General features: G+C 37.5%; 1 protein-coding gene across 1 annotated transcript; it reads left to right on the top strand.

Annotated features, from left to right (window-relative positions):
• Nucleotides 1-485: 485 nt before the first annotated feature.
• LOC114564121 (uncharacterized protein DDB_G0290685) lies at nucleotides 486-11,005 on the top strand. The gene is made up of 9 exons (XM_028591312.1): nucleotides 486-776; nucleotides 3,916-4,206; nucleotides 5,898-6,161; nucleotides 6,671-6,775; nucleotides 7,071-7,124; nucleotides 7,860-7,961; nucleotides 8,302-8,355; nucleotides 8,724-8,984; nucleotides 9,492-11,005. The coding sequence occupies exons 1-9, from the start codon at nucleotides 728-730 to the stop codon at nucleotides 10,214-10,216; spliced, it is 1,905 nt and encodes a 634-aa protein (XP_028447113.1). The 5' UTR covers nucleotides 486-727; the 3' UTR covers nucleotides 10,217-11,005.
• Nucleotides 11,006-15,316: the final 4,311 nt, after the last annotated feature.

Below are 15,316 nucleotides of genomic sequence, written 5' to 3' on the forward strand. Positions count from 1 at the left end.
AATATAAGGAAATCGGATTGTCCATTGTACTGCATTTCCAAGTATGTCTTGAACTCCTTACACATGTTCATAGTTTTACAATCCCGTAGGCTCCAACCACGGACAGAAAATGAAGTCTGGCAACAGTCGTGCTTCCGGCATATTTTCAAACTAAAACGCACAACATGAAGGCGACAAGTTGACGAAGGTCATTAAATCGTGAAATCAGAGAAATCTTATGTGGAAAAATGTTGAGTTCCAATGGATTGGGCGGAGGAAACTGGTGATTCAATTCAAAACTATGCCACACGTTAAGCAATTAAGTATTTCAGTGGTTAATGGAATATGTGGATACGTGGAAAGACAGAACACATGAACATGTAGGCTAAATAGTAGGCTTTAAAATAGCTAAGGTATTTCAATGATTATGGACATATTTAATGTATTCACTTCCAAGCCCAGAGTCATTGTTGATGTGTGGTCAGATTTTGAATTTATTGTGAAGGACTCAGGTGTTGCGGGCCGTGCGCATTACACCTGCTTTTGCCAGGCTGCACCAACAAACCTTGGATTACCTGCGCAGGTACTCTCAACTAAATTTTGTCTTAAGCCTGTCCCAACTTGTTCGAGGAAAAATAACAAGCCATGAACTTTTCGACTTACTATATCATTAACGAAGACAGTTAGTCTGTTTGTCCCTGCAACACCTGCGACGAAGTGAAAGTAAACGGCTATCTGCTTTCCAAAAATGGCTCGTCGTTATTTCCTGATCTATTTCATATTTCCATCGTGTCTGGGTAAGTTTGTCTGTGGATTATAGTTGTGATTTTATTAAGCTTTGCACTTTTGTGTCGACATGAAAACGGCAGTGCACACCTCCACCACGCAGAACAAGTTTCAGAGACAAGTTAATGATTCATCTAAAGTTGAGTAGTTCACAATATCTTAACTGCAGGTAATATTAATCTGTTGTGGTATATTAGTATTGACCTAATGTTTTTGAACTGGTTTGATTTAATTTTTTTTTAGCCTAATAGGAATATGGCATTGCTTCTGAATAGGCAATACTGTATCAATAAATACACCTGATAATGTTTTGTCAGGGCTCGACATTAAGGCTTGTCCGGGACAAGTGGATTTTTTGTAGGACAAGTGGAAGAGAAATTTACTTGCCCCACTGGACAAGTTAAAACTCAAACAAAACAAAATGCCACTCATTTCGTCAATGTTACAGAATTGAAACAAATACATATTTTATCCCACAATCCCGGGCAGCGGGTCGGCGGGCCGCTAACGTTAGACCCAGCCTGCTGTTCAGCGCATTCTCCGAAAGCGAAGCAGCATGAAAGCACGGCGAGCTAGCCGGTGTTAGCTTGCTAACTCCACCTTAACGTTACCTCCTCGCCACATCGTTCACAGAAAACAAGCTGAAAACAGAAGTCACTCGTGGCGATAGCAATGTGCTTTGTGTGGATGAAGCATTATATACGTTATTATGTGCCACTCATTCCGTTTATGTTACAGATTTTACTTTACCGATTTGAAACAAATACATTAACTAACGTTAGACCCAGCAGCAGCGGGAGAGCGGACCGATGACGTTAGACCCAGCCCACTGTTAGCTCCTTCTCTGTAAGCGATCCAGCAAGAAAGCACCGCGGAACCAGCAAACCAGGCAGCCGGTGTTAGTTAGCTAACGTTAGCATGCTAACTACGCTTTAACGTTACCCCGTCCCCACATCGTTCACAGAAAACGAGCAGAATAAAGCTGTCACTCGTGGCGACAGAAGTGTGCTTTGTGCGGATGAAGCATGAAGTTAATTTGACTCTTGACGGCTGGCTCTCTGCCTCGTAACGTTACTAGCTGCTCCGCTACTCGTTTGTAGCGGATTAAATATCAGGTAATAATCAACTGTAAAGTAGCTACACCTTTTTAAAGGATCCCTTGGTAAGTGAAATTGTAGAAGGAAAAAAAAAAAAAAACGTTGACACCAACATTTAGTGGCAAAATCCATTGTTATGTCAACAAAATTATTTTAGATATAGTATAAGTTCAAGTCACCACTACCTCTGGTCAAAATATTGAATTGAATATTGACTCAGTATCTCAGAATATAAACAAAGAATATCAAAGTAATGAGAAACTATAAAATATTGACTTAATCTCAATATATTGGCTTAGTATCGTAATATATTGACTTAGTAACTCAACATATTGGTTAAGTATCTCAATATATTGACTTAGTAACTCAGAATATCTCAATATATTGACATAGTAACTTAGAATATTGACTAGGAATCTGAAAGTAATGAGAAACTTTAAAATATTCACTTAGAATCTCAATAAATTAACTTCTGCACACCGGCGTGCAAAGTATAATTTTGTATTATGAGTCTGGAGATGCTTTTTTCTTGTTGAAGGGGAAATCTATTCTTGGGACACATTTGTTTCTACTGTTTAAACTGAATTGTATTAATGTTGATAGTGTTTGGATGCTTTCAATGGTTTCTTCAAATTCTGCATTAGCAAAACACAAAAGAAATTATAAAATGATGAATCTTTACCCGGACAAGTGACTTTTGTTCATGGACAAGTGAAACGTAAATGTACTTGTCTGAAGGACAAGTGCCTCAAAAAGTTAATGTCAAGCCCTGGTTTTATTATTATTGTTATAACTATGTATGCACATTATTTTGTATTGACTTTACACCTGTAGTTACACCTATTATGTTAAGCTGACATCATTTTTGTTGATACCATGTCAGAGAGGTGTTAAAGCTCCATTCTGTAATGTTTTGAGTTGATTCTTAGAAAAATCCCCTTTGTTCTTTCACAAATATGTGGTCATTCATGGGTAATTGCTTCCACCAACTAATCAAAGTATTCTTATGAACTATATTGTGTAAGAATTTCTCCCATCCAGCGGTGAAATTGTATATGACAACCAACTGAATATTACTTTCTAGCCCCTCCCATTCCGAGTGCGTTCTAACTCCTACGGTGGCCGTATTATTTCACGAAGTACGATTTTGTCCATGAGTGTTCCTTCCAGTGTAATAATAGTTTTACGTTTTCGTTATTTTGGTACCATTTCATTGCTAACATCAGCTATCAGCTTCCCAAACGAATGATCCTCCATCTTCAACAGGCTTTCAAATCTTCCGGTAGTCGCGTGTAATCTCCCCCTGGCATTTCAGATCGACAAAGGTCAGTTCTAAAGATTTTCGTCTACTTTGGATTAAACAGATTCATTTGGACGCGCAGCATTTTTTCAAATGTAGCGCCGCCTTCCCGGGAAGCTTTGCGGGCGCGTTAAAGTCACTTGACGTCACCCATAGGAATAAAGTGGAGCGCGCCAGGTGGATCTGTACGGTGAGTGTAACGGTACAGATCCATTTGACCGTAAAAGGGTGAAAGGCGGAGGTATGTCCCTCTTTGGCTAATGTATTTTAAAGATGGAGGCGCAACATGGCAGAATACATTCGAGCGACTCGCTCTTATGTATTCTGAAAGATTCTGAATGGCAGATTCTACGCTTACGAGAATACTTTGATTAGTTGGTGGAAGTAATTACACATGAATGAGTACATATTTGTCAAAGAACAAAGAGTTTTTTGCTAAGAATCAACTCAAAACATTACACAATGGAGCTTTAACCTGTACTCAGCCTCATCACTAACCCCAGCCAGAAGTTTCTTGCAATATTGAGTTGGCATCATACCCTTCTAAGTTAGGGATATACTTTAACACATAATGCTGCATGTTTCTATATGTTCTCTGTGATAAGATAAGGCAACTTGACTCGCTAGAAAGAAGAATTTCAAGAATTTCTAGAAAGTCCTGTTGCCTTTGCTTATCACAGAGAATTACCATGACCTGGATGACTGAGAACCTCGACAGACATGTTTCTATAAGTGTCTATTCTCTGTGTCTAGTTGCTGGACAGTCTCCAAAATATGCACTCAAGGGGCAGGAGTTCTTCTTAAAGCCAGACGTCGCTGGACACCCTGATGGAATTCTGTGGAAACATAATGGCAACAAAGTGGTGGAGTTTAATGGCAATGAGCAACATGTGTACAACCCATATGAAAACAGGATCACTCTTGATTGGATCTCTGCAGAACTCAGTATCACTGAACTCAGATTTGAAGACAGCGGAGACTATGAATTGGAAATAGAAGTAAACAAAGAAGTGTATCGTTCAATTTATAAATTGGAGGTCATAGGTAAGTAGTTTTTAACTAATGTTTTTTAACACAGTAGTTATATGCAGTTAATCAGTACCTGCATTCTATAGCTGGAAGTTGATGTGTTTCTAATAGCAACGCCATGCCCTTAAATGACTTTAAAATAAAACCAAACGTGAAAAAATGAAAATATACAACCGGCAGTAAAGACAATCCTGTTGCTTAGTCGAATTTGCCACTACCAGTAAGACATATTGGGTCTTTTCCTGTTTTATTGTTTTATAACTTTGCATCACAATGGATTTAGTCTGAGGTCTTTTTGACACTGATCAACAGAAAACTTTATTGTTGGAGTTCCATGCCTGCAGTGGGAAACACTGCGCATACAATTGTTGCTCGGTTACATTAACAGTTGCAACATTATAGTTGAGTGGCAAAGAGGAAGCTGCTAAAATAACTTGTGACCTATGGGTTGGGGTTTTCCTAGAAAAAATTGGAGGTTATGAAACAAATGGAGAAAGGTTCTATGTTTGTTTTAGACAAAAACTGAGCTTTCTAAACATCAAATGAAATGCTGTTTAGATGTAAGCCAAATACAACACTGCGCGGAAACACCCAACTTGAAGCACATGGCTGGCTATGTAGGGCTTATGAAGGCAATCTAGTTCAGAATCTGTGGCATGAAGCAACAAAGAATGGAGGGAATTTCAGAGGTCAGGTGTGCAAACCTGATACAGACCTTTCCACACAAAGTCAAGGCTGTTATGCTGCTAAAGGTGCCTCTACCAAATATTGACCTGAGGGGTATATATATATATATATATATATATATATATATATAAAAACATATATATATATTTTTTTCTTTTTTTTCATTTCAATTTAGATCACTTTATAGGGAGTGTAGTTTTTAATTGTTGAATTGCATTTGTGTTTGAAATAGGCATATTCTTAGTATTTGCAGTTTTTCTAAAACATAATAAATAGTGCATGTAAACAGAGTAGCAGTATCAAGAAACAATTGCAAGTACATGCTGTTGCTTTCTTGTCAGCGTGGAAGCCCCACAGAGCACTCATATATTTACACTCACGCTTTATTGGAGACATTCAGCCAGGATTGCTCGGCCACACCCATCAGTGTAAGAGTATTATTTCTTAATATGTCACCTATAAAAATGGATTTTATGGTTCAGTATCTTTGATTTGCTTTTCATTATGACCTTGGTATCAGTTGACTTTGCTCCCCAGAAAATATTGGTTGTTTGTTCAAACAGCTGAAGGCATTTACATTTAGTGCCAAAGTAGGAATTGCTGTGATTTTCTTGTATTGCAGTAAAAGGTCAGGAAGTTGTCATTCATGGCATGTCCTATTCCAGTAGTCAGGGTCTAACTCTTTCTCAAGTGTTTTACTTTTGCCCTAACCATACTGTAACGTTATATCATGACCATGATGTTTCCCTGACCTTAAACTAAGTAGTCATAGCTACCAAACGTATTTATAACAATGAAGACTTGCGAATTAGAATTAGATTATGTCTTTTATGTCTAATTTTATCCACATTTTCAGTAGTTTTATTTATATTCCTAATATATTTCCTGTTTTGTGATGCGAAATTTGTATTTGTTTAACCATGTTTGAAATTGTGTTATTATATAAACAAAAGATTACCTAATAGAATCATTCATGAAGTTATGTATTCATTTATCTGTTCATTGATGTATTCATTAAGACAAGGTTGCCAAGCCCACCATATCCTGCAAGATGAGCAGTGGCAGCAGCTCTAACAGTTCTGGACAGTTGGTGTGCTCGGCAGAGCCCAGACAACCTCAGTCTTTAATGAAGTTTGAGTGGAGAACACATGGAGGAGTGCAGCCTGGCCCAGAGCTTACAATATCTCTGGGGGAGGAACACGATGATGATGTACATAGTTGCAGTGTGAGCAACCCTCTAAGTAATGAAACAGCTACATTCACTACAAAGGATTGCTACCCAGGTAAAGATGCACTTACACTAGGCGTCAGATGTACTGTATATTTATTGTTCATGTTGTGAAATTTGCTGTCGCATGTAAATGTACTTTTAGAAGCTAATTTACAAAGGATATTATTATAAAGTAACCGAAACAATACCTGCACTGTTGCATTGATAATGTTAATTTAAAAAAGAGTCTTTGATCTTTCAAAGTCAGCTGAACTTTATTTCTCACCAGTGGTGACAAAAAAAAAAGAAAAACGCCAAATGATTTGTGCAGAGTATGTTTCCTTCACATAAGCAGTAATAATAATAAGGGAACAAATGTCATAAAAGATCCTTTTTAAAAAACTTTCAAAGAGTTTCAAAGTGATGTACAAAATGCGATATATCCTTTGGTTATAGTTTTAGGAGAGACGGCAGAGTTCATGTTCAATATCTAGACTAATGTCCAGTGTTAGAGCACTACATGAATGTTGTTTTAGTAATGAACGTAATAATAAGTTGTTTGATTTTTGTGTTTCTGTGCAGACCAAAGTTCATCTGTAGCAGTGATTGCCAGCATCATCATCATCTTTGTAATTGTGCTAATCATCATGGTTTTGGGCATAGTGTTCTGCAAAGTACGCCATAAAGGTAAAGATTATAATTTCAGCAACTAAGGAGTACTAGCTGATGTCCATGTATTCAGAGCTATGGGTAACAGTTGACTAAATATAATAATAAGTTCAATATGGGACAAGGTTCTTAGTCAGTTATAGATCAGAAGTCCTTCAAGGACTACTAACAGTATGTATAAAAAGCTATTTACAGTATGTGCAGTGTTATAAAACACAAGCAGCTGTTTTTATTGACTTTAATCTTCACAATGTAAGAAACTAAATAATACTGTTTCTTTCTTCGTTTTCTCTCCTCTCGCTCTTGGTTCCAGCGTGTTTTGCAAAAGCTGATTTGGAAAAACAGTCCCCACCTTGTAAAACAGACGGTAAGATGCATTATTTATAATTGAACCAGCAATGTTTGGCATTTATTCCTTAATAAATGACAATTAATAGATTATCAACATAGTTTTAATAGATTATCAAAATAGTGCTTCCGCGCCAGCGATGGCCGAGGCCAACTGATCGACTATTCTAAAACTCAGATGAGAGAACAAACAGTGAACACAAATGCTACTCAGGGAAAAGTAATTTGTTATTTTGGCTCAAATTGTTGAGCAGTTGGACATGTTTCGTGTTTCATGCATAGTTGCTTTTTATAATGAAATATTTAATGATTTGCATCTGAATCCAGATCTGCATCAAAAATACAAGTCATAGGATACGTTTGACAGATGTTTTGCAGGAAAACATATTGCCCTACCTTGCAATATTAGGAAACCCTTTCAAAAATGTCCTGGGTCCAAATCAGAACTGATTAAGTAATTGTTCTTCCCTCATAAACTATTTACTAAACTACTACTACTACCAAATTACGTTGTTGTTGATGGACTGAAATCTTTGTTTGGTATATCGATGATGCATAATGATGGGTATTGATGCATTCTGTGGTCCATTTTGATGCAGTAAATGGCTCTTATGTGAAAAAGTCGGTCAGCTTGTTGTTAGCATCGCACATTGTTTTCGGTTTTATTAAGGTCATATCATCTAGGAACTCTTTTGATCTTGTTTTTTTTCTTTCAGGTGAGTTACATTATATTTTGTATTTCAATCTGTTTCAGGTTCAGATAAGAAGAAAGCTCAGGGTGATGAAAAAAAGTCTCTTCTTGATAGAACACCCACAATTCCCTCTCAGCAGCCACTTCGCAATTTGGCCCAAGCAGGTAATAGGAATAAGGCCTAATGAACCATAGCCGAAGAAAAGATAGATTTTGCCCCTAACACTGTAAACGTAAAGGCTGCTAATCCATGCATTGTGATTTGGCATATTGTATGAACCTGTTTTAATATAATTATAATTATATATATATATATATATATATATATATATATATATATATATATATATATATATATATACAGTATATATATATATATACAGTATATATATATATATATTACTACTGTGGACATAACCAGGAAGCATTTTTTTTTTTTTTTTTACAGAACCAAATATGGATAAACAAGATGGGATGCCACAAGAAGGTATTAGAAGGTTTTCAGGGATCGTCCAAGAGAGAAGAAAGATGTTTGAGCAAAACAATGATGGACAGACAGGTAATTTATGTTAGTTAATAGAAAGGATTGTTAGCTAACAGCTGAAACTAATGCTTATTTTCAAGTCAAAAATAGTGAAATGTTGCTAAACCCCTAGTTGACATCTTCAGATATTGTAGCTTGTTTTGTGACCAACAGTCCAAAAGTCAAAGCCCTCACATTTGAGAATGTTTGTAATTTTTGCTTTATAAGTGATTTAGAATTTATGTTGATTCATTTTCTGTTGGTCAATTTATTAATCAATGTATTGCTTTAGTACTTCTTGTTAGTACCATCACACATTGCTCTTTACCGGTTAGTTTGACTCTTAAACTGCTTCTGTGGGGTCTGAAGGAATTCTTTTCTTTAATTTCCTTTTTGTGTTTCAGGTTTAAAGAAGAACAAAGACCAACATAAGAAAACTGGGTCTCCTCCTTTCCCTCCACGTAGTGAGTTCCCTTCTCCTCTGCATCCGAATAATCTTGTTTGCAGCGACAAAGATGATGCAAAGTCAGACCAGCTCAGAGACCGTGCAGAGGATAAAGTCCCACCACGCAACTCCTCAGACTCTGAGACGGAAAATGAACCAGACCCAGCTGGTGTGTCGTACGACTTCGGTGTAGAATTCTCCATTGCTCTTGAACAGCCAGGTAGGGAAGCTACACTATCTGAGCTCCATTCTGAATAGTCACAGGGGGAAAACACTCAAATGAATAAAAGATAAACAAAAGAAAAGCAAAATACTGTACAGTGAAGAGCATATATGGTCAAAATACTTAATCATGCACATTTAATGGATGGGTACAAAACCACTTTTTTACAGTACATTACAGTACACTACACTACAGTACAGTACACTACACTACAGTACGGTAGTGTGTCTCTGTTTAAGTGTACAGCAACACTGGATGAGACAAAAGATGCAGCAGCAGTTTTATTAATTGATTGCTTATGATCTACAATGATTGCTGTCGGCCAGTGATCAACTTTTAATAATGACTACAACATTTCTTAATTTTGACAGTTTAGGACAGGTCATTTCTTTTAACCTCCATGGAGTAAGACTGATTGATTTTAAAACCAAGTCTGCCTCTGAACAATGTTATCCTTGTGAGCAGTCAGGTGCACTTTGTTATCCTTTTTACTACCGGTTTCAGAGCCAGAGAAAGAGGCAGATGAGGATGAGGAAGAACAGTCTGCTCCTGCCAGTGCTGAAACTACTTCTGCCGCTCAGCCACATTCCCCTTCGACTGAAAGCTGTCTAAATATGGCACCGAAGGACGCTGCTGGTGAACACAAAGAAGACGGCAACTCAGATCAGGTCACTGGAGAAATTGCAGATGAAAATGGGGGAGAATCTGACTCATCAGACGAAGAGGAAAGAAATGAATCAGACGACTGTATCGAGGACAAACAGCTGTCCACCGTTCCTGAACAAAAAGGTTCAGAAACATTATTACATGAGCATGATTCAGACTTATCACAGGATGAAACACAGACAAGAGAAAGCAACCAGCAAGAAAAAACCAAACCAGTTTCTGAAGATGAAAGGAATAGTTTAGGTGACCGTGAAGATACAGATAAAAACCTGGATCTGTATTTAGCCACCTCCCAGCCACCTCAGAGCCCCACACCAACAAAAGCAGACAACATAACCGATACCTTTCAAAAGTCAACAGACACTGCACATGCAGACCCAGATCGAGAAGAACAGGACAAGATCAGCCATGACTCAGATGAGGGTCAGTCAGATAAAGGCAAGGATGAAACTGTTGAAGATAAAAACGAAGTCAAGTGTGACCTAAAAGAAGAAAAGCAGGGCAATGAGAGCCGTAGTCAGGATGAAGGAGGACAAAAGAAAGATGAAGCTGTTGGCCTTTAAAAAGGAAGCAGATAGTGAAAGTGAAGCTGTAAATACAACAAGCACAAAGCAAAGGGAATAAGATCAACAAAGACAAAGGTAAAGTTAAATGATTGGAGGAATTTTAAGACTATCCAAATGCAGACACATAGTTGCTGTGGGATTGTAGTAAAAGTGGAAAGATGGACATACAGTAGGAAATTAGCAGACAATGACAGTTTTGAAGTTAAAAGCAGATGAGTGGTTAATCTCGCTCTGTTGCCTGTTTCTATTCTTTTTTTAAATAAAAGGCCTCATAAAACCAGTAATACCAGTACCTTTCTCTTAAGATTTCCCTGACCCTCTTAATATTATTCATGTAATGTGTTGGATCAACATCTGCATTGTACATTTCAATTTGTTTTTAATTGTTAGTCTTTTTAAGTGATACAAAAAACGTGTCAACTAATGAAAATACATGTATATATTTTTTTTATGTTATGAATCAAGCCATTATAAATAAGAAGTTATATGTTTAACTCTTATCAATTTAACAGCACTAATCCTATAGATGTCATACTGTGATCTTACTCGTAAGAAAGACTTTCTGGTGAAATAGAAATATTGTATGCTTAGTTGGACATCCAGTGCCTGTGAAGAGGTTAAAACAACCGATCTTTGCCCTTTTAGGAATCGAAACGCCTTATTGCATGTGTTGTAGGAGAGTAAAATCCTTACAAACATTAAATGATCCATCTGGATTCATAACTAAAAAATGTATGTGTTTCTGTAAGCATAGGACAAAATTAAAGTAACCCACTTTTAAAAATCTGAGAACATGATTTATTGTCAAATATTTGTCCCTCCATTTAAAAATGTTTTGTGCAGTCCTTGATTTTAGACCAGATTGATTATGTGGTGCTGTGATAATATTTAAATATTTTCGGAGCTCAGGGTATATTGATTTCCATGACACTACAGTTAGATTGTATTTTATTTGCCTATCTTTTGCTGCAGTTTTTGCAGATGATAGATGTTTTGGAAATGTTTGCACTTATTAGTAAAGGCTCTGCTAGTGTAGGTAGTTTATTTTCATTTTTTTCTTTTTGTTATATAATAAAAGCTCAGATTCCTTGAAAGCTGAGAGCCAGAAACCTCAGGGAATTTATTTATAGGAGAAGCCATGTGTCAGGTGGAAATGATTGATAAAATTAAATGCAACACACTTGCAATGAAATAATGAAATAATAGAAATGTAAGGTAGTAAACTGATGGTGTGTTTGACAACTTCGCACAGCAAAACTCAATGCATTAGCTAATATTGGTAAGTAACTGCAAGAACATGTTTCTGCCAGTAGAGGACAGTGTTTATTAGCTCTTACCCAATCAAGGACTAGAATGCAGAAGTGAATTTTTTTTTGTGTGAAGATCTTTACACTGAGAGAGTTAAAGGACATCCTTAGCTATAGAAACAAGCTTAACAAATACACAGTTGAAAAAAATGTGATGATCAAATCTAGCTTTACATGAAATTATGGCAAACATTTCTTTAAACTAGGGCAGATGTCAACATGTGAGTTGAATGAATGCAGCGTGTAGGAGTGGGTGTGTGTGGTCATTGTGTTGTAAGTCTACATCATTAAAGATGAATTTAGTAGGAAGGTGACACAGTAAAGCAGCAGTCAAACCCACTATGATGTAGATGTATGAAAAGCAGGTTCACCCACTGCTGGATGACAAGCTGGTGTAGATTTCTTAAGGTACTGGTTGGGCCATGTGAGAAAGTCATGCATGATTAGTTTAACCTCTGAGTCACAGGGCAGTCTGTGATCTGCTACCACCTGACCTGCGGGTTCAGGGCACAAGCAGAGAATGAACACTATCATATTTCTGTGGTCCCAACGAATACCAAGGGGATATTAGAGTATTGAATTATTTGTGGGGATCGGGGCTCTGCCTCCTCCGACGAGGGTCACAATATGGTTCCACTGAGACGTTGTTGATGGCAGCAGGGAAGCTCACATTCTGGTTCAGAGTCTTCCAGTGGAACGACGGCTAACATTTTACTATAAGCATCTTTTCTCTGGAATTATTGTTACACAAAAGAGGCTTTTATGAGTTTTTCCTGGATTTTGAAAAAAAATGTGACACTGGCAATGGCATGCCAGTCTAACTGGCCAGGTAATGTCTTTTAAAGTAGAAGTACTTGTTTCCTTTTCCACATAGTTACATTACACTGGAGTGTAATTACCTTCAGATACAAGCCCAATTACACTTTTCCCTTCAGATTGTTTAGGGCCTTTTTTGGCCTTGTTGCAATAGGAGAGAAGGAAGAAAAAGAACGGGCCACCCTCCAGAACTGCCTTTTATAACAGGTTGATTAGCATGCTGGGTTGTTTAAATTGCCTCCTGGAGGGCTGACGTGAAATTGAACAATATCCTCTGGCTTTAGAGACGAAGGCCCATAGCTTCTCATTTATTTTATGCAGAGTTAGGAGGACAGACCTTGGCTGTGCTCCACTGAGGAAGCTGAGCCCGGGGAGGCCAGGTCTGGGTAGGTCAGGACAAATCAATTAATATCGGCTCAATAAAAGTTCTTGGCTCTTTCTGGGCCATACTTTATGGTGACAGCGCAACCTGGGCACCGATCATAATTATGTGGATAAATTGCTAAGTGTGGTTGAGACATTATAATGAAATAATATCCCTTTCCTATCTCTATAAAATACCTCTATTAAGGCCTGCTTTGTCTTTGGACCCTGCTTTTATGAGAAGTGATAGCATAGAGCATTGTTTGTCATTGTTATTATTATACTAAATTAAAGTTTCCCTCTCGGATGATGATGTTTATGACTGTATATTTGGGTCCAACTCAACCTTTATGCTCAAGTGTGCCCAAGGCAGAAATATTATTATACCCATGGCATCAACCAACACAGTGGAACACGTATTAATATGCTACTTATATACCCACTAATGCTACAAATGGGACAGATAAACTAGGTGTAGGGTAGAATTAAAGGTTGATGACTGTCCTCTGAACCAAAAAATATCTTAGTAGTCGGAAATAATTCAAGTAACAACAAAAATATACTTCAGTTCCTTTGTGGTCTTAATACCAAGAAGCATTGCTCTGTGATGGAAAAATCTGATCAGGTCATTGATGAGATTTATACAGCTATCATGTTGTTATTACTGCAATAATACGGAACTTAATTAGAGGGTGTTATCTACTGTTTCGTTGCGTTTGAACAACACAGGGTTTATCAAACACACCACTATTGCCAGGATCATATCTGGTGACCACAATGTAAATATTGGTTATCAATTCTCCAGGCTGAGTGAAGGTGTGCACAGTGCCAGCCATGTTTGCATGAGTCTCATGGTGGATTCCATAACATCATGACAGCTTACAGCATTACAGACAGTCTCAGACATCTCCTTGTGGCTTGGCTGGAGTTTTGAGTTCAGTCACATTTTTGTGCCTGCACACTTTCTCTGTCAAACAATGTCTTGGCAATAATTGTCCTCTGAAACATCAATTGTTAAGTCAATAGGAAAAATCTTGGAATATTTACATTTTCTTTATGGTTTCTCCTGGCCTTTTGCTTTGCAGATAGCTTTCATCTTTGAAGGGAAATGGAACCTTGCCTAATTTGTGCATTTTATCTAAACAGGATTGGCTCACAGCTAAACAAGAACAATACTTATTGTAAAAAATATATATACTTCTTTTGTCAAGTATTAGAAAACTAATTAATTTAATTTGACTGTAGGATAACGTAGTAGGCCTATGTTGTTTTCAGGGATAGAGTTTGCTAAAATATGAAACTGAAATAGCTCAACAACTATTCGATATTGGTTTGGAACAATTGGATTGCCAGATTGACAGTTTTTGGTTAAAGATTCAAGAACTGTTGGATGGATTGCCATGAAATTTGGTTCAACTGTACTTACTTACTATACAAAACTAATCTCATTCCCATCTGTCTCAGCTGTAATTTTAGTGTGTTATGATGCTAAACTAAGATGGTGAACATGGGAAACATAACACCTGCAAAGCAACAGCAGGTTAGCATTGTCATTGAGCATGTTAGCATGCAGACATTAGCATTCAGCTCAAAACACCTATGTAACTTCAGCCTCACAAAGCTGCTATCTGTCAACAAAATCAGTCATTTAAAATTGGTTAAGGCCTTGCAGAGCATGGAGTCTTTAGAGACAGATACAATCGATGGATGCCACATTAGTATCTTTGATTTATTTATAGTATTCTCGTGCAATGAGCACCACTCATCATCTGGTTTCACATTTATAATGCTATTTGTCAAAGATAAGCTGTTGATGTTGAACGCTCTTGACTTTGCATAGCCAGCACTGTCACAAAAGCTTATGTTTTCCATTTGCTCACATTTTTAAACTACTCTGTAACCATTTGTAATTAATTTTGGAGTGGAAAAAGCATGCATTGCCCTTTTCAACAATTAGTACTAGTATATCTTTTCAGCACCATGGATAGACAGTTTCTGAGAACCAGCAGAGGGAATCACTTTGTTTTTGTTTTCTGTTGTCATGTGCATGTGCATGTGCATGTGTTTCTGTAAATACTTTTGTCAAGAGTTGAGCCACTCAGTTCAGAGCTTTGTCAGTTCTTTATTTGAACAAGCTGCCTGTCAATGTGCCACACTGACGTATCTGCGCTTGTGCACTTGCAGAATCTGACACAATTCTCTTGTGGCAAAATGGAAAACACTTGCAGCATACCGCCTGCCGCGTATTGTCTGATGGGAAGATTAAAGCCAATCCAAACAAAATTCACTCTCTTCAACTCTTGAGTTAGTCAATGGTGAGACCACCAGAGGGGAAAAGCTTGCTCAACTATGTCATCAGATCACGTTATCATTGAGCTCAGCCTCCCCAGCCTTTCTGTGACATTTCTCATGGCTCACTGTTGCATCTCATCTCTTGAGTGTGATAAGAAATCACAATGACGTCACCAGAATAACATTTGAGTGCACAGAGATGCATGTTAACTGTTTTTGTCTAGGGTTTTCAATCTAATCACTTTTACTTGACTTTAATATCTACCAACTTATGTTAATAATGGGAGGGAATAATGTGTTGGGACTACGGCACGAGGTA

The sequence above is a fragment of the Perca flavescens genome, chromosome 11 (assembly GCF_004354835.1).
Source record: "Perca flavescens isolate YP-PL-M2 chromosome 11, PFLA_1.0, whole genome shotgun sequence".
NCBI classification, from domain to species: Eukaryota; Metazoa; Chordata; class Actinopteri; order Perciformes; family Percidae; genus Perca; species Perca flavescens.

Excerpts from the sequence above, each read along its gene's own strand:
- LOC114564121 (XM_028591312.1), top strand. The coding sequence starts at position 728 with ATGGCTCGTCGTTATTTCCTGATCTATTTCATATTTCCATCGTGTCTG. Across the intron at positions 8,356-8,723 it reads AAACAATGATGGACAGACAG|GTTTAAAGAAGAACAAAGAC; the intron begins GTAATTTATGTT and ends TTTGTGTTTCAG. Across the intron at positions 8,985-9,491 it reads CATTGCTCTTGAACAGCCAG|AGCCAGAGAAAGAGGCAGAT; the intron begins GTAGGGAAGCTA and ends TACCGGTTTCAG.